General features: G+C 54.8%; 7 protein-coding genes across 7 annotated transcripts; 4 read left to right on the forward strand and 3 right to left on the reverse strand.

Moving 5' to 3' along the window:
* Nucleotides 1-732: 732 nt before the first annotated feature.
* Nucleotides 733-2146, reverse strand: BDY24DRAFT_68987 (uncharacterized protein). Its single transcript, XM_076645063.1, has 4 exons — nucleotides 1625-2146; nucleotides 1498-1554; nucleotides 1210-1435; nucleotides 733-1076 (listed from the first exon to the last, which is right to left on the reverse strand). Exons 1-4 carry the CDS (start codon nucleotides 1886-1888, stop codon nucleotides 772-774), a joined length of 852 nt encoding a protein of 283 aa, XP_076496581.1. The 5' UTR covers nucleotides 1889-2146; the 3' UTR covers nucleotides 733-771.
* Nucleotides 2147-4443, reverse strand: UFE1 (Ufe1p). The gene is made up of 4 exons (XM_076645062.1): nucleotides 3881-4443; nucleotides 3569-3809; nucleotides 2899-3386; nucleotides 2147-2654 (listed from the first exon to the last, which is right to left on the reverse strand). The coding sequence occupies exons 1-4, from the start codon at nucleotides 4106-4108 to the stop codon at nucleotides 2406-2408; spliced, it is 1206 nt and encodes a 401-aa protein (XP_076496582.1). The 5' UTR covers nucleotides 4109-4443; the 3' UTR covers nucleotides 2147-2405.
* BDY24DRAFT_407053 (uncharacterized protein) lies at nucleotides 4215-5955 on the forward strand (the record flags this gene model as incomplete). Its single annotated transcript, XM_076642734.1, has 6 exons — nucleotides 4215-4657; nucleotides 4976-5049; nucleotides 5159-5286; nucleotides 5366-5467; nucleotides 5554-5753; nucleotides 5847-5955. 6 exons carry the CDS (start codon nucleotides 4215-4217, stop codon nucleotides 5953-5955), a joined length of 1056 nt encoding a protein of 351 aa, XP_076496583.1.
* A 625-nt stretch (nucleotides 5956-6580) lies between these two features.
* Nucleotides 6581-9941, forward strand: BDY24DRAFT_409750 (U3 small nucleolar ribonucleoprotein complex, subunit Mpp10; the record flags this gene model as incomplete). Its single annotated transcript, XM_076642829.1, has 8 exons — nucleotides 6581-6725; nucleotides 6832-7414; nucleotides 7531-7766; nucleotides 7870-8193; nucleotides 8362-8603; nucleotides 8753-9034; nucleotides 9196-9525; nucleotides 9676-9941. The coding sequence occupies 8 exons, from the start codon at nucleotides 6581-6583 to the stop codon at nucleotides 9769-9771; spliced, it is 2238 nt and encodes a 745-aa protein (XP_076496584.1). The 3' UTR covers nucleotides 9772-9941.
* Nucleotides 9942-10019: 78 nt separating this feature from the next.
* BDY24DRAFT_340768 (uncharacterized protein) lies at nucleotides 10020-11703 on the reverse strand (the record flags this gene model as incomplete). Its single annotated transcript, XM_076637414.1, has 6 exons — nucleotides 10020-10065; nucleotides 10298-10381; nucleotides 10448-10673; nucleotides 10831-10996; nucleotides 11127-11314; nucleotides 11613-11703. 6 exons carry the CDS (start codon nucleotides 11701-11703, stop codon nucleotides 10020-10022), a joined length of 801 nt encoding a protein of 266 aa, XP_076496585.1.
* A 65-nt stretch (nucleotides 11704-11768) lies between these two features.
* On the forward strand, nucleotides 11769-14402 carry KAE1 (tRNA N6-adenosine threonylcarbamoyltransferase). Its single transcript, XM_076642830.1, has 5 exons — nucleotides 11769-12476; nucleotides 12575-12794; nucleotides 12951-13393; nucleotides 13577-13652; nucleotides 13768-14402. Exons 1-5 carry the CDS (start codon nucleotides 11912-11914, stop codon nucleotides 13904-13906), a joined length of 1443 nt encoding a protein of 480 aa, XP_076496586.1. The 5' UTR covers nucleotides 11769-11911; the 3' UTR covers nucleotides 13907-14402.
* Nucleotides 14403-14565: 163 nt separating this feature from the next.
* BDY24DRAFT_390132 (uncharacterized protein) lies at nucleotides 14566-16153 on the forward strand. Its single transcript, XM_076640610.1, has 3 exons — nucleotides 14566-15075; nucleotides 15290-15420; nucleotides 15533-16153. Exons 1-3 carry the CDS (start codon nucleotides 14761-14763, stop codon nucleotides 16071-16073), a joined length of 987 nt encoding a protein of 328 aa, XP_076496587.1. The 5' UTR covers nucleotides 14566-14760; the 3' UTR covers nucleotides 16074-16153.
* Nucleotides 16154-16233: the final 80 nt, after the last annotated feature.

Here is a 16233-nt window from a genome sequence, read left to right on the forward strand (position 1 = left end):
CGGAAGGAGCGATGTTTCGAGTGGGAGGAGGTGAAGGGCGCGTCGCGTCGAGTCGTGGTCGTCGGGTCGGGTTTTGGACTTGAACTTGGATCGGTTTATGCCTAGCTTTCTTTCCTTTTGATTTTGATGTGCTTTACCCGGGGAAGAGGACAGAGTCGAAGGTCGCGACGTCTCACTCGATCAAACACTCAAGTTTTGCGCACGCAGGCGGATTTGAAAACGGAGAGACCATGATATTTGTTAAATGAAGAGTGGGCTTGAGCTTGAGAGCTCTTGTCTAGAGGAACAGGTTCAAAAGAGGGAGACGATCAGTACAACGCGTCCAACAAACCGAAGAAGGACGACTCACCCTTCCATCGGGACGTCCAGATCGATTCACCACTTCGGAGAGAAGCAGACAATCTTGTGTTCTTTCCAGTGTAGCTGCTGGTGGACTTTGTAGTTATGAACCGAGCAGCGAGGAAAAGAAAAGGTCAGTTTCGTCGGTTTCCGTTCGACGCGTCGAGCGAATCGTTCTCGTCCTCCCTTCTCTTCTCGCACTGTTCTCAGTACCCAAAGGACTCACCTGTCGAGCGGTAGCGAACCGATTTGCACTATACGAAAGGGGAGGCAACGAAATGCTGATCAGTCAAAGTTAAAGAGTGAAGGAGAAGAAGAGCGGACGCGTCGAGCGAACTCACCCTCCCACACATGAGCATCCAGTCCTCAGGAAAAACGTGATTACCTTTCACATACCCATCAATAAAAGCCGAACACTCCCACCAAACCATCTTAGTGCTCCCTGAGACGGATCCAGCGGTTGCCTTCCCGAGGAGAAAGGGTCTCATCCTCACGACGAGGTTCTCCAAGTAATCTTCGCTGGCCAAACCGATGTTGTTGACCTTTTCGGGATGGAGATTGATGATGTTCTTCGTTTCGATGAGGAGAGCGGATAATCGCAGGAGAACTATCGTTCCTTGTTTCGAGTCGCGCTGCTGGCACACGTCGGCAAGGGTGGTGGAGGGAGGAAGGTGGCAGATCGAGAGGCACAGGATCGTGGTGTTGGTTTGGAAGCTTCTCGCCTGCTGAGATGGGTCCTGATTTTATTTAGGATGCAAGACAAAAAGAGTGGGTCGGTATCAGAGTTCTTCGGCGACGAGGAAAAGGATCGAAGAGCGCTGGTAGTTGAGAGCAAGCTGCTTCGAACGAAAGAATGTTCCCGCTCACAACTTTGGTCTCGTGATACACGAACGAGTCGGGAGTTAAACCCAAGTAGGGTTTGAACAAGGACTCGATGGTTTTCTTGCCTCCTTCGGGGTCTCGAATCCAGCGACCGTACTGGGGGAGCTCGACGACGTTGCGCAACAACTCGGAGTAGAGGGAATCGTGGTGATGCCCAGCACGCAGTGTTGTGTAGGAAGACGAGGTTAGGAAGGTATTCGTTCGCGAATTCGGCCTAAAACGAGTGATGGAGGAGTCAGAGTTCGGACGGAACAGGAGAAGAAAGTGTGAGCTCACCCAAAAGCGAAGCCCTTCCTCCCGACTCTTTGTTGACAGGCCGGCTACAGAGTTCCACTGAGGAGATGAGTGATGTTAGGTCCTGGTTTACCATGGATATCTCGGAACGAGAAGAGAGAGGACTCACGTCGGCCAAGTGATTCTGAGACGCTTCGAAGACGATGCACTCGCCTCTTGGGTTCAAGAGATCGGACTGCAGCTGCTTAAACCCCTCGCTGTCTAGCCTGAAGCTGACGCCGAGTTGCTGAGGAGTAGGAGGGGTGAGATCGACGGATGCAGACTCGGATTCAGAGGAAGAAGAAGGGCGAGAGTGGGGAAGAGGGAGCATGGCGGTTGGTGGCGAGAAGGAGAAGAGGCACGAAAATGAGAGTCGAGTGCGGGCTGACTTCATTTTTAGGAGCTCGGCTAGAACGGCTTACCCGACGTGACCAACTCCGCCCTTCGAAGTCTGTTCGACCTCCTGTTCGTTCCTCCTGAGCGTTTGAGCGGAGAGACACGTCCAACTGCGTCCGAAAGGAGATCGTCCCGTCGCGTCCTCTCCCTCTTCCTCGCCTTCCCTTCACTTCCTCAGATCCCAACCTTTCCTCTTCTGCGTTTCAGTCAGTTGGTAAGAACGACACTCTATTCTACCTGACCTGCGCGGTCGTTCGTCTTCGTCCTCCGTCAATGTCAAACAGGAAGGAAGGGAAATCTCTCAGACGCGTCGTCGTCGTCGTTTCCCACCTGCTCTTCAAACCTCTTTCCCTCTCCCCGCTTCTCACATCTCAACTCACTTTCAAACCAAACCACAGCTCCAACAAAACACATTCACATCCGTCATCAATCTGCCATCCCATCCCTGTCCTCGCCTCCTTTCTCTCACTCCCTCTCCCTCTCCCTCTCTCCCTTCCCTCCTTCCTTCCCCCACCCTAACTCATCCAATCCAAAAACAGCAACGCCACCCCCGCCCCGATCAAAAACACCAGCACCATCAGTCTCCCACTTCCCCCTCGTTCCTTCGCCTTCTCCAGCTGCTTGTTCCCTGCTCGGACGTCCGAGACTCCCTGGCCTGCTTCGAGGAGGAGGCGGGAGGAGGTTTCGGATTGGGTGAGGAGGGATTGGGAGAGGAGGGATTGGAGGGTCGAGATTTGGGTGAGGGTTTGGGTGGTTTTGGTTATCTGTCGGAGGGAGGGAAGGGAAGGCGTGGGGAGAGGGACGAGCAGGAGTTAGCGTTCTTTGAAGACGGAAAGAAACGACGCGAAGTGGTTGGACGGAGAAAAGGGAAGGGAGATCAAGAGTAAATAGATGTATCGCCATGTACGGTCGACGTGAGCGTGGCCAGGGCGAAAGAGAAAAGAAGGAAGGAAGGAAGGAAGGAAGGAAGAACGAAGCGACGCGAAGAAACGAAACGACGAGACTCACCTGATCCAAATGCTCATCGTAACCCCTCAACAACTCCGAATTCTCCTTCTCAAACATCTGCACATCCCCTTCACTCAACCCGCCTTCTCTATTCCCATCCTCATCCAACTCGGGCTTCCAAACAGGTGCCTTCGGAACGACCAACGTCCTTCCACTCCCCGCTCCTCCCACTCCCCATCTGTTCGTCCCACTAGCCGCTCCCGTCCCCGACGAGCTCAACAAGCTCCCCAATCCCGCTCCCAGGGTCCTGTTGCTCGCTTCCGTTGAGCGTCGAATGCGTTCTTCTTGGAGGGAGGAGAAGACGGAGCCTGCGTGGGAGAGAGAGCGATGGAGGTGGAAGAGGATGGAGGCGTGATGGGCTTTGAGGAGGAGGGTCGCTTGGGAGGAGGAGGAGAACGAGGTGGTGAAAGGGAGGTGGAGGGAGGAGGTGAGGGTGGGAGGGAGGAGGAGGGAGAGGAGTCGTTGGGAGGTTGGGGGTTGGGTGGGAGCTGGGAGGAGGAAGAGCGAGGGAAGGTGAGCTCGAGAGATGGGTCTCTGTCGTCGTCTCGGACACCACAGCAGACGAAGAGCAACGCCAGTGCATGTATGCTCTTCTCCACCAGCATACACTCCTTCCTCCTTCCCAACTCCAAAACAAGACAAACCCCAAGAAGAAAAAGCTCGAACTCACCCTTGTTCTTCCTCCCCTTGCCTCCTCCTCCTTCCTCCTCCTCCCTTTCCAACGCGAGAACCCTCTCCAAACACCTCTTCAACAAGATCTTAGCCTGAAGATCCACCTCGTCCCTCTCCTTCTCTGTGAAACCTCGTTCTTTGGCTTTCCCTTTGGCTCCAGGAGGTGCAGGGGAGGAGATGGAGAGGTACTGTCGACGGATCGATTGGAGCTGAACGAGGAGAGCCGAGATGTGGTGGTGCTGCAGGGAAGAGAAGACGAGAAGGTGAGTATATGCGCTCACAGGAGAGCGGGAGGAAGAATCGAACGTACGATCTTGTAAGCTTCTGAGAGGAAAGGATCAGAGTCGTCGTCCTGATCTTGAGGAGAAGGAGAAGGAGATGACGAGGGAGGAGAGGAGGAGGAGGAGGTCGAAGCTGTTGGTTGAGCTGTCCTGTTCGATCTTGATTTCCGTTTCCGTTGAGTCGGTGCAGGCTGAGAGAGAGAAGAGGCAGACTGAGCACACAGCTCTCTAAAAGAATCCGTAAGAGACGTTGCCATGGCGAAAGAGGTGGTTGTTGACGTTGGAGGTGAAACGAAGTCCCGAGTCCCCTCCAAACTCTCACTCCCTCTCTCCCTCTCTCCTTCTTTCTACAAGCCTTAACAAATGTCCTTCTTCAAACGCAAAGACAAAATCCCTCCTCCTCCTCCTCCCACCCTCACTCCCAACCAGCAACGAGCTCAACTCTTCGGAGGCTCGACCGACCACCACTACACTCCTCCTCCCGCGGACGACCCTTACTCGTCTCGCCATCGATCCAACAACGACTCCGCTTCCATCGCTCCTTCCTACTCCTCCTCGGATCCTTACGCTTCAAGATCCCAATCCAACCCTGCTACTCGAGTAGAGTCGGATCCAGCGAGAGCGGCTCTCTTCGCGGGCTACAACCCTGAGGCCATCCCGAGGGAGGTGGGCAGGAGGGTGTACGGAGACAGAGAGGGAGAGGAAGCTGGAGGAGGAGAGCAGCAGCAGGAGCAGGAGGACGAGGATGTGGAGAGTATCAAAAGGGATATTAGAGGAGTTAAGCAGGAGAGTTTGGGGAGCACTAGGTAAGTCGTAAGACTAGAGTGAGAGGGGGAGGGAAGGCAGCGAGGAACGAGGTCGAGGGCGAGAGGCAGTGCGCTTCCTTTCTCGAAGGAACGAGGTTTTGACTTTCTAGAACATCCCTGGATGGTCAAGATAGGAAGTGAAGACCTTCACCTTTCTATAGAGGAGGGTCTGAGTGTCGCAGGGAGCAAGCTTCGTTGCTGGCAACCCTCGCTCGCTCTCGTCCCTCCCGCTTCCTCCCTCCCCTCTCTGCTAGCAGCAACCGTCCTCCGACCTTTCTTCCGTCTTGAGCTGACCTGACTCTTCTTTGCATATCACAGGAACGCTCTGAGAATCGCTCGAGAAGCTGAGGAGACCGCTCGAGGAACTCTCTCCAAGCTGGGAGATCAATCAGGTTCGGCGACTCTCCCTCCTCCTTCCCTCCCTCCCTTCAACCTCCTCGCTCGCTCCTTCTCCTTCTCACTGACATCTTCCAATTCGTTCTTGTACTCGGGTCTGAACAGAGCGAATCGCTTCCACCGAACGACACCTCGATCTCGCCAAAGCTGCCTCCTCTCGAGCGGACGACAAGACGAAGGAGCTCAACAAGCTCAACCGATCCATCTTCATTCCCGTCGTGACTTTCAACAAGGTCGGGTCTCTGTGCACTCCATCTCTTCCGCCCTCCTCTCCCGAGACTGACTCTTTTTTTTCGTTTTTGGATTGTGCAGGAGCGCAAACGACTGGAGAACGAACGTCGAATCACCGATCGACACATCGACGAAACGGCGGAACGATCCAAGGCTCGGCTGGACGTTCAACAGACTCAGCAGGTTCGTGGACAACTCGTCTCCTCCTCGCACCACTCACTCTCTTTCATCCTCTCACTGACTAAGATCGTTCCTTTCGTTTCTCTCAGCGACTCAACAACCGAAGTCTAGGCGGCTCGACCCAACGAGGACCCGTCGCCGGAGCCATGGCTGCTCGCAAGGAGGCTCGAGCGAAGTACCAGTTCGAAGGAGGAGCGTCGGACGATGAGCTCGAGGACGAGCTGGATGATAATCTGGAGGAGACGTTGGACGTGACGAGGAGGTTGAAGGCGCTCGCGGTGGCGGCTGGGTGAGTGTCCGAGACGACTGAACGAGGAGAGAGAGAGAGAGACGCGTCGAGAGCTGACGGATTTCGCTTTTTGTTCGGGGTTGGTGCGAGCAGATCTGAGATTCAGAGCCACAACGATCGACTAACGAGGATCAACGACAAGGCTGAGAACTTGGACATCAAGATCTTGACCAACGTCGAGAGGTTGAAGAAGGTGAGGTAGACTTTTTGTTCGTTGCAACGTTTCACCTCCCTCTCTCTCTCCTCCGTTCCCTTTCTCCGTTTGGTTCGTGCTCTTGACGGGGTACAAAGGAGAGCTGACCTGTTTGTCTTCCGTTTTGCGCTGTTTGGAATTAGATTCACTGATGCTGGTGCTGCTTCGCTCGTGTTTTGCTTTTCCGTTCCGTCGTCCGTCGTCCCTCGTTCTTTCGCTTTTCTTTGCTTTTGTTCCGCTCGTTCGCTTAATGCCCTGTTCCACCTTTATCTACCTCTCTCACCTTTTGGACTTCCCCCTCTCTCGCTTTACTACTTATGTTCATCCATCGTTTCTTCCGAACCGAACCACAAGCTCTCGGGGCGACGACGACGACCCTCTCGCATCGCGGTTTTCTCCTCTTCTCTCCTTCCCTCGCCCGTTCGCTCTTCTCCTTTCCGCTCAAAATTTCTTCAGCGAACCCCTAGAACTCATCTCGTCCTCTCCTTCTCACCAAACGTTTCTTCTCTACCGGAAACCCCTGACATCTCCCCAAAAAAAACTGCGCACAAAATTCAAAGCTGAAGCTCTGTCCCTTCCTTCCTTCTTCTCTCTCCCAACTCCCTCCCCTCTCTCTCTTTCCACTTTGGCAGAGATGGCCACCCTCGACTCCGCTCCCACTTCCTTCACCACCCTTACTTCCTTACTGGACACGAGCGCACACGGGTTCGCTTCTCCTTCGGGAGATTCTTCCCTCGCGGCTGCTTCGGAGCTCGCTCTCAAGGACGTCTTTGATCTCGGTGAGCTTCTCTCGTTTCCTCGTTTGCTTCTTTTTTTCTTTCTCTAGAAGAAGTTCAGACCCCTAACTGACTCTCTATCTCGTTCGAATACAAAATTTCCTTTCAGCGCTCTCCACCGAATCGACCCTCCTGCCACACATCCGAACGCTCCTCCTCTCGCTCCTCCCTGCCGACCTCTCCTCCCTTCCAGCCGAAGCCTTGGACCGACTCAACTTCCCTCCGACTCCGCTTACGAGCCTGTACACGGACGGGATGGATGTGGATCAGATCTGGGAGCAGCTTGAGATGCGGGCGGGGAAGATGGTGGAGGTGTTGGACGAGGTGGGAGTGTTGGATGAGTTGGACAGGGAGGAGGGCAGTATCAGTAATGAGGAGAGGGAGCAGAGGGGGATGGGTCCTAAGGAGGATAGTGAGAGTGATGGTGAGGAGGGAAGTGAGGAGTTGAGTTTCGAGGGGATGGATGAGTTGGAGGATAGTGGGGAGAGTGAGAGTGAAGAGGAGGAGGAGGAAGAGGAGGAAGGGGTGAGCTTTGCGGACGAGGAGGACGACGACGAGGACGACGACGACGACGACGAGGAGATGATGGACGACGAGGAGGAAGAGGAGGAGGAGGAAGAAGACGAAGACGACGACACCGAGAGGAGAGTCACAGATCTCGATCAACCTGGCTCGTCCTCTGCGTCGAAACGGTGAGCTTTCCTTCCTTCCATTCAGCCCTCGTCCTTCCCTCTCTCCTTCTCTCTCCTTTTTTTTCCATTTCCTTTTTCTCACGCGTCCCTAACCTATCCCCTGCTTATCCCTTCAGCTCCCACCCAACCCTCGACGACCCCTTCTTCTCCCTGCACGCCTTCAACCGAGAAACCGAGGAGCTCGAAGCCTTCGAAGTCTCGGACGGCAAACTCGGTCTCAACAACGACGACGACGACGACGACGAAGAAGACGACGACGAGGAGGATATGGAAGCTCTGTTGAACTCGGGAGGGAAGAAGGAGGTGGATATGTGGAGGTCCGTGGAGGGCGATGGGGAGGGAGGGACGGATGGTGAGTCTCGTTTCGAATTTCTCGTTTTCGCTTTCGATCTTCCTTTTCGTTTCTCGACCCAACCAACTGAACGAACCTTTCTTTTCTCGTTCACTCGTCGCAGAGGTCAAGTACTCCGACTTCTTTGCTCCTCCAGCGAAAGTCTACAAGCCCGCCGCCGTCCCTGGCTCGTCCCAAAAGTCCTCGAAGGGCAAAGGCAGAGCGAAGGCTCTTCCCACGCCTTCCTTCGACGACATGGAGGACGACGACGACGATATGATGGGAGAGGATCAGGGAGACGACGAGGAGGAGTTCAACGAGGGAGATTACGACGATTTCGAGGACGAGGAGGACGATCTGTTGGATCTCGACGAGGACGGAACGGATGTGACCAGTAGGGCGAAGGGAGATCTGTTTGCTGAGGAGGAGGAGGACGAGGATGATGCTGGTGAGTGTTTCGTTTCTTCTTATATCTCCTTGTTCGATCTCTCTTTCGTTCCTCGAGAATGAAGTCCTCGTCGCGTCGTCCAACCACTCCTCGCTGACCTCTCTCTCTTTCCTTCCCCCTTCCCTTCCTTCCTTCCCATCTTTCTTCGTCCGTCCCAAACCTCATCAGCTCCCCTCTCCACCCACGCCGCTCGACTCGCTCTCCTCTCCCAGCAGATCAAAGCCCTCGAGGACGAGAACGTCGGCGTCAAGCCCTGGGCTCTCGCCGGAGAGGCTGGGTCGAAGTCGAGACCCATCAACGCCATCCTCGAGGAGGACCTCGAGTTCGAGAACGTCGGGAAGCAGGTTCCCGTGGTGACGGAGGAGAAGGTGAAAGGGTTGGAGGACAAGATCAAGCAGAGGATTCTGGATGTGAGTTAACGAAGCGGAGTCGGGCGGGCTGAGACGCGTTCCGTCCTTTGGCTTTCGAGCCCTCCCTTCCTCTTTTTTTTTCTCGTCAAAACTGAAAACTGACCCTCAACCCCCCCCCCCCCCCCCCTCTTCTCGTCATCCCCCTCAAGAACGACTTCAACGACGTCCTCCGTCGCCGAGCCCTCGACGCCAAACCTTTCCTCCCCTCCCGAGTGTTCGAGCTCCAGGACCAGCAGTCCACCAAGTCCCTCGCCCAGATCTACGAGGACGAGTACACCGCTTCGAGTTCCAAGGTCTCTGGCGGAGCGGGACCTCCCATCGACGACCGGGACGGGAAGCTGAAGAAGGAGCACGAGGAGATTGAGAAGACGTGGGGAGAGATTTGCTACAAGTTGGATTCGCTTAGTAACGCCAACTTTACGCCGAAACAGGTACGTACTACTTTCTCTTCCTCGTCCGTCTCTCGAGGGGAGTCGGGTTCGACGAGTTAGGCTCGTCGAACGACGCGTCTCTCCCTCTCTCTCCCCCTTTCACCTCTTCTGACCACCCCTTCCCCTCTCTCTTTTTCTCTCCCCTCTCCCTCCCCAAACAGCCCAAAGCCCAAATCCAAACGCTCACCAACCTCGCCACCCTCTCCCTCGAAACCGCCCTCCCTCCTTCCCAACGAGCCTCGCACCTCCTCGCTCCCGAGGAAGTCTTCCAACCCCCGTCCGCGTCCGATCTCCGTTCCAAATCCGAGATGACGCCGACCGAGAAGAGGGTCGCGCGAGGGAAGGAGAAGAAGTTCAAGAGGAAGCAGAGGGACAGGTTGGAAGGGGCGGTGGACAAGTTTGACAAGTTTAAGAACGGGAGGAAGGGAGCGAAGGGGGAGAAGGGAGCGAAGGAGGAGGCGTTGAAGGGGTTGGTCAAGGAGGGACGAGGAGTGAGTGCAGTCTCTTTTTTCTTTTTTTCTTTTCTTTGGGTTCTCGTGCGATCTCGCTCGGTTTGAGGAGAAGGAGACGCGTTCTTTGGAAGTTCGTCCCTCGTTCGGTTTTTCGCTGACCTTCCTTCCCTTCCTTTTCCTTTTTCCCAGGTCACCATCATCGGCAAGGACGCCAAAAAATTCGACAAGAAGGGAAAGAGGGACGTCGTTCCGATCTCCCAGTCGGGTACCAAGTTCAAGCTCTAAGCTTTTTTTTCTCTTTTTCTTTCGCGTCGTTTCTTTCTCTCTCTCTGATCGCATCTCTTCGGTTCCCTCCTTCTTACTTTCTTGCTTCCTTCCCTTGCTTTTCGGTTCTTTATTTTCAATTATGCATTGGAAGACTACAACACGAGGGACTGCCTGGGTGGATAAACGAGAGAGAGAGAGAGAGAGAGAGAGAGAGGGAACGAAAAAGAAGAAATGTGCGGGAAGGTGAAGGACGAGAGGAGGATCGATCAGTTGGGACCTCCTCGTTGACCTGGGACGTTTCCGTTCGGGCAGCTGTGAAACACAAGAGAAAGCGAAAGGGACAAGTTAGTTAGTAGCGAAAGGGGTAGTGGGGGAACGAGGTGGGAGGGAGGGAAAGAGAGGAGACGAACTTGTTGCTGAAAGAGAGGACGAAGGAAAGGAAGCCGAAGAAGAGACGCGACGGGGAAAGGAGAAACACGAGAACAAGTCAGCGACGACCTCGAGAAACGACGGAAGATAGAAGCACCAGTAGTTCCCAACTCACGCATAATGACCCTTCTGATTACACTTGAAGCACAACACCGAGCTGTTGTCCCTCTCCCCACCACCCCCACCTCCTCCTCCTCCCCTCCCTCCTCCACCAAACCCACCTCGCCCACCCCCACCTCCTCGATCCTCCCACTTCCTCTGAAACGTATGCGTCCCGATCGTCTTCGGATCGAACTCGGAATACCTCCCGTACCCCGGCGGCGGCGGTCCAGGCGCTTCGGACAAGGGAGGGGTTGGGGGTCGGTAGGCGGAGAGAGGAGGGAGGTCGTCTTTGGGGTGACCGGAGGTGCAGGAGGGTCCGAAGGGACAGAAACCGGAGGCGTAGAGGGTGCAGAGTTGGAGGGGGATGTGCGAACGGGGACAGGTGGGACCTGTGCGGGAGCAAAGAGGGAGGGAGAGAGAGGGAGGGTCAGCGAGCGCGTCGGTTCGAAAGGTCGAGCTCGAGCTCGTTCTTTGGTCTTCTCTTCTTCGAGAAACAGACCAAAGCGACGAGAGCGAATCATAGGGAAAGGGAGTAAAAAGACGTACCTAACCAGCAAAACCCTCTCTTGTAATCCTCGCAGACCCTCTTCTTCTCCCTCGGGTGGTAGTACAAACACTCGTCTCCTCCGGGACAGTAACCGTACTTGCCCAACCAGTAGCACTCGGGCATTTTACGGAGGTTGTACTCGTGAAGGAACTCGCATTGGTCGCCCTGAACGAAACGAAACCAAAAAAACAACGACGAGACGAGTCGGGTCAGCTTCGAGTCGAGGGTGAGCTCGCACTACTCGCTATGCTCCTTCGAGCAAAAGAGATGAAAGCAAAACGATATAGGAACTCACCTTCTTACACAACCCTCTGAGCCAATGTTTACAAACGGTGTTGAGACGTTCTCTGTCTCTCGGATGGTGAGGTTGCGGTGGAGGAGGGATGAAGTTGAGGTGGGAAGGAGTCGTGTGGCGAAGAGGACAGGATTGAGCTCCTAAAGGGCAGCCGGAAGGAGTGAGAGCTAGACGGCAGATTTGATCGTCTGTAGAGAAGCGAAGAGGAAGGAGTGGAGTCAGTATGTTGGTTTTGAGGTGGGGGGAAAGCGAGGGAGGGGAGGGGAGGGAAGGAGATTGCGAGCTCGACGAGCGAGCGAGCGAGGAGGAGGATGGATGAGAACGAGCTCGTTTGAGAAGCTGGAGAGATCCTCGATGAAACTGAGCCTAGCATACGAGTGTGTGCATGCTCCTGAGGGGCATAGAGCTCGGAAATCTGCCCCTCTCGTCGTCCCGTACGAGCTCAAGAGAAGGAAGTGGAGGAAGGGAAGGGAAGGGAAAGCTCACCTTTATCGAGCTTGATCCCTAGCTCTCCCTTTATGAATCCCTCGATATCCAGGTTGACCTGATGGAAGTCCGGTGCTATACGATCCGCCATCCTGAGCTGATTGAGTTGTGGAGTTCCGAAAGGGGTTGTCGGCGTTGGGAGGCAAACAAGAAGGAAGGGAGGGAGGGAGGGCGAGCTCGAAAGGGCGAAGTTTCAAGCTCGAGTGGGTGACTTCAAACAGTCAGCATCGAACCTACGAGAAAATTTCTCCTTTCTTCTTCTCAACTCAGATCTTCCCACGTCTACAGCTCTTCCACCGATGGTGGCCAAACGTCGTTCCAAACGAGTCTCCCCGCTTCCTCTGCCTCGTTCGTTCAAGCTCCTCCTCGAGCTCGCTCGACCTCTCCTTCTCTCTTCGCTGACCTCCCTTCTTCCTCCCTTCTTCATCTCAGCCAAACCTCTCATCTGCCTCGGACTCGAAGGATCTGCCAACAAGCTCGGAGCCGGAGTGATCCTTCATTCTCCCTCGGGCCAAACCACCGTCCTCTCCAACGTTCGACACACCTACATCACCCCTCCAGGGGAAGGCTTCCTACCCACCGACACAGCCAAGCATCATCGAGACTGGGCTGTAGGAGTCATCAGGGATGCGATGGTCGGTGCTGGAGTAGGGTGGGAGAGCGTGGACGTCATTGCTTACACGAAGGGTGAGCTTCGAAGGAGGAGGAGGGAAGGAGAGAGAGAGAGAGTCGAGCTGACCCTTTTCGGTTTGTTTCTCGTAGGTCCTGGAATGGGAGGACCTCTCTCCGTCTTCTCGATGGTCGCTCGAACGCTCTCTCTACTTCACAACATCCCTCTGATAGGAGTCAACCACTGTGTAGCTCGTACGTTCCTCCAGCCCTCCTCTGCCACCCTCAGCCCAAACTCCCGAGCTCACCTCTCTCCCTCTCCTCTCCTCTCCTCCTTTTCTCTCCGCCGATAGATATCGAAATCGCCCGTCTCATCACCTCCTCCCAGAACCCCATCGTCCTCTACGTCTCAGGAGGAAACACCCAAGTCATCGCTTACTCCCAGCATCGCTATCGGATCTTTGGAGAAACCCTCGACATCGCCGTCGGCAACTGTCTGGATCGGTTCGCGAGGGTGGTAGGGTTGAGTAACGATCCTAGTCCTGGAGCGAATATTGAAAAGTTGGCGAGGAGGTAAAGTTCACTTTTTCTGAATCGCTTTCGGAGGACGGACGGACGGAGGGAGAGGAGAGGAGAATGTCGAAGGAGGACGCGTTCGTTCATCCGAGGACGAGTTGGCTGACCTTTCCTCCTCGTTCCGTTTCTCCGTCCCTTGGCTTCCTTTCCCAGTGGTAAACGACTCCTCCCTTTACCCTACTCCACCAAAGGCATGGACCTCACCCTCTCCGGCGTCCTTAAAGCCGTCGAAGCCTACACCCTCCTCCCCAACTTCCTCCCCTCCACCTCTCCCACCACCGCACCATCAACTCCAACCTCTACCGGAGCTCAAAACCTCCTCAACGCACCTTTACCCCTGCCCACCGCAACCGCAGCTCTCGATCAACTCTCCCTCGCTCCCTCAGAGGACTCGACCTCGAACGCGTCCGGATGGGGTCTCAAACCCTCCGAGGGAACCTTCACAGCAGCCGATCTGTGCTTCTCGCTGCAGGAGTGTGTGTTCGGGATGCTGGTGGAGATTACGGAGAGGGCGATGGCTCATGTGGGGGGAGGGAAGGGGGAGGGGGAAGGGGAGGGGAGAGGAGGGGAGGTGTTGATTGTTGGAGGGGTTGGATGTGAGTTTGGCTTTTTTTTTTTTTACTTGAGTCTGAGGGTAGGGAGGGCAATGGGAAGGAGAGGAGGAGCTGAAGGGAAGGCTGTTGGACTTTGAGAGAGGGAGGGGAGAGGACGAAGGATGATGAACGAACCGAGCCGAACTGACGCGTTCATTGTTTTTTTTTTCGGTTTGAACACGACAGGCAACCTCCGTCTTCAAGAGATGATGAAGATCATGGCTGAGGAACGAGGTGGGAAGCTTTACGCTACTGATATGAGGTGAGTCGTCCTTCTCACTCATCTCTTACACGTCGAACGAAAAAAACGAGGAGACGCGCCGCTGACTCTCTCTTTCCCCTCCCTCCCTCATCCCCTCGAACGTCGCTTCCACCAGGTTCTGCATCGACAACGGAATCATGATCGCTCAAGCCGGTTTGCTGCAGTACCGAATGGGTCAGCGAACCAAGCTCGAGGACTCGACGATCACGCAGAGGTTCAGGACGGACGAGGTTGAGGTTACTTGGAGGAGTTGATTGAGAGAGGAAGCATTCGGAGCTTTGGACTTGTCTTTGATGATTTTTTCGTATCACGGGGTAGACTCGAAGTGTAGCGAGGGCCGTGAGAGAGCAGGAAAGAGGTGGGAACAAAGTCGACGCGTCGACCTCCAGTCCGAAATGTCTTCGTGGATCCCTTCGGGGCCAGCTCATCGGCGCACCGCTACGTCGACGAAGCATCAGGTCCTTTTCATTCTTCACGGAATGGATTCGTTAAAGCCTCCCAGACGTGGATGTATTCAACACGATTCTCTGATTCTCCAGTCTCAGAGGTTGAAATCGGCTCTTGGAGTTGATATTTCGGGAACGGCGAAACCGAGTGCAGCGTCTCTCCTCTCCATTGATGTCTGGGAGGAATGAGGGAGGAGCAGGAGGGTCGGGAGGGAAGAGGCGATGAGGCGGAGGAGAACGAGGACGAGACGCGTTCGATTGATTCGTTTGGCCTCTTCTTGCAAAAAAAAACGTAGCTTTCCGCATATCAGCCTACTACGACTCTTGATATCTCGCTTCCAACAGCTCTGGTCTTGCTCACACGTTTCTCTTCTCGTGCTCTCACGTCTCTCTTCCTTCTGCTTTCTCTTCCTCCACGACGCGTCCCCTTATCGAATCGGTGAGAGCTCATCTTTGTTCGTCGACTCAGCCGATTGAAGGTAGGTGACTTTGATCGAAACCTAGCCTTAGAAAGAAGAGATTTCTGCTTGAGCCCTCGATGAAGAAGCCAATTTTTTCACACACACTCGAGCCCTGAAAGAAAACGCTGGGAAGTCGCCACCTCCTTCTTTCCCTCTCAACTGCATCTCCCTTCCCCTTCCCACTTCTCGCCCTTTTCTCCCATGACGTTGGACGCAAAGCAGCAAAACCCAGCTCTCCTCAAGCTCTGGCAGGAGCTAAACTCGCTCTACAAACTCGTTCAGGTCGTCAACGTTCTTCGACCTCTTCTCCGTTCCTTCTCTCTCGGCCAACTTCGAGTCGCCGTTCACTCCCTTCCCTTCGCCCTCAGCCTCACCTTCTTCCCCGATGGGCGAACCAGGGGGATCCAGGAGTTCGTCGAACTCGTCGTCGAGAAGGGATCGGAAACTATCGAAGCTCTCAAGAACGGAAGAGCGGTCAACATCGAACGACAAGAGGGATACCTTCACCCTTGGATGGTGAGTCGCTCCCTTCCGTTCGTTCTGAAGCGACTTCTCGATTGCACGAAAGAAAGTTTCTGGGGGAGTCAGATCTGGATATGAAGCTGAAGTTTGGGTGGAAGACGATGGTGGGAGGGGAAGCAGAGGGGGTGAAGGAATCAAAGAGGAGGACGACTCCGAGCTCATCATATATCACTGACCTCCCTCCTTCTTTCCCTTCTTTCTCGCTCAGGAGTCTACCTACCACGGAATCATGGCTCACCTCAAAGCTTTCCAGAAGGCCAAATCCGCCAACAGCATGGCAGTCAAGCCGAATAGCTTCCCCGTCGCCTTCGAGGAGTCGCTGAAGGGTGGGAGCAAGACGTTCGAGTTCGAGGCCGACTTCGATCTTCAGACGAACGAGAAGAAGCCTGTTCGAACGCAACCAAACCTGACCTCCTCCTCTCTTCCTCCTCCTGCTCTTCCTTCTTTCAAGGCCGACAACCCTCTGCCATCCAACGACCCTTCTACTTCTTCCAACCAGGCTCAACCACGACCCACTCATCGAACTTCGAACCTTCCTAGCTCCCTCTTTCCACCTCGCTTCGGTCGACTCTTCCCTCATCGACGCCTCTCCCTACTCCGAGAAGTCAGTGGCGAAGCTCGACCTCTACAACCTCTTCCTCGGACAGCCCAACGGATTCACCTTCGTCCAGGATCAGGATCTCGCAGACATGCCTGGTCCCAAGAAGAAGGAAGCGGAGCAGTTCCTTTCGTCGTTCTTCATCAAGCACGAGGACGGAACCCAGGCTCTCGCTCTCTCTGCTCTCCTCGGAGCGAAGATGATCTTCTTCGGGGAGACCGCTAAGGACAAGATGTGGGAGAGGATATCCGAACCGGAAGCTCGAGGTGGGAACGTCCTGGGAGGAGATGGGGAGTCGTCAACGAAGAAGAGAGGAGTTCTTGGACTTCACGACGCTGTTCGATTGAAGCCCTTCTACCAGAAGGTGCGTCTTAACTCGGGTTTACTTGCTTGAGGACGAGAAATCACTCGAGCTGATCCTTTTTGGTTTCGCTTCGTCTTCTTAGCTCGGGATCGAGGGACTCAAGGACTTCGACGAGTCGGTCTGCGACGCGTACAAGACTCACCCTACGATCAAGAAGGTTCTCGAAGGCCTCGACGACGACTTCATTCAC

Source organism: Mrakia frigida, assembly GCF_051309035.1.
Source record: "Mrakia frigida strain ATCC 22029 unplaced genomic scaffold BDY24scaffold_16, whole genome shotgun sequence".
Classification (NCBI taxonomy): Eukaryota; Fungi; Basidiomycota; class Tremellomycetes; order Cystofilobasidiales; family Mrakiaceae; genus Mrakia; species Mrakia frigida.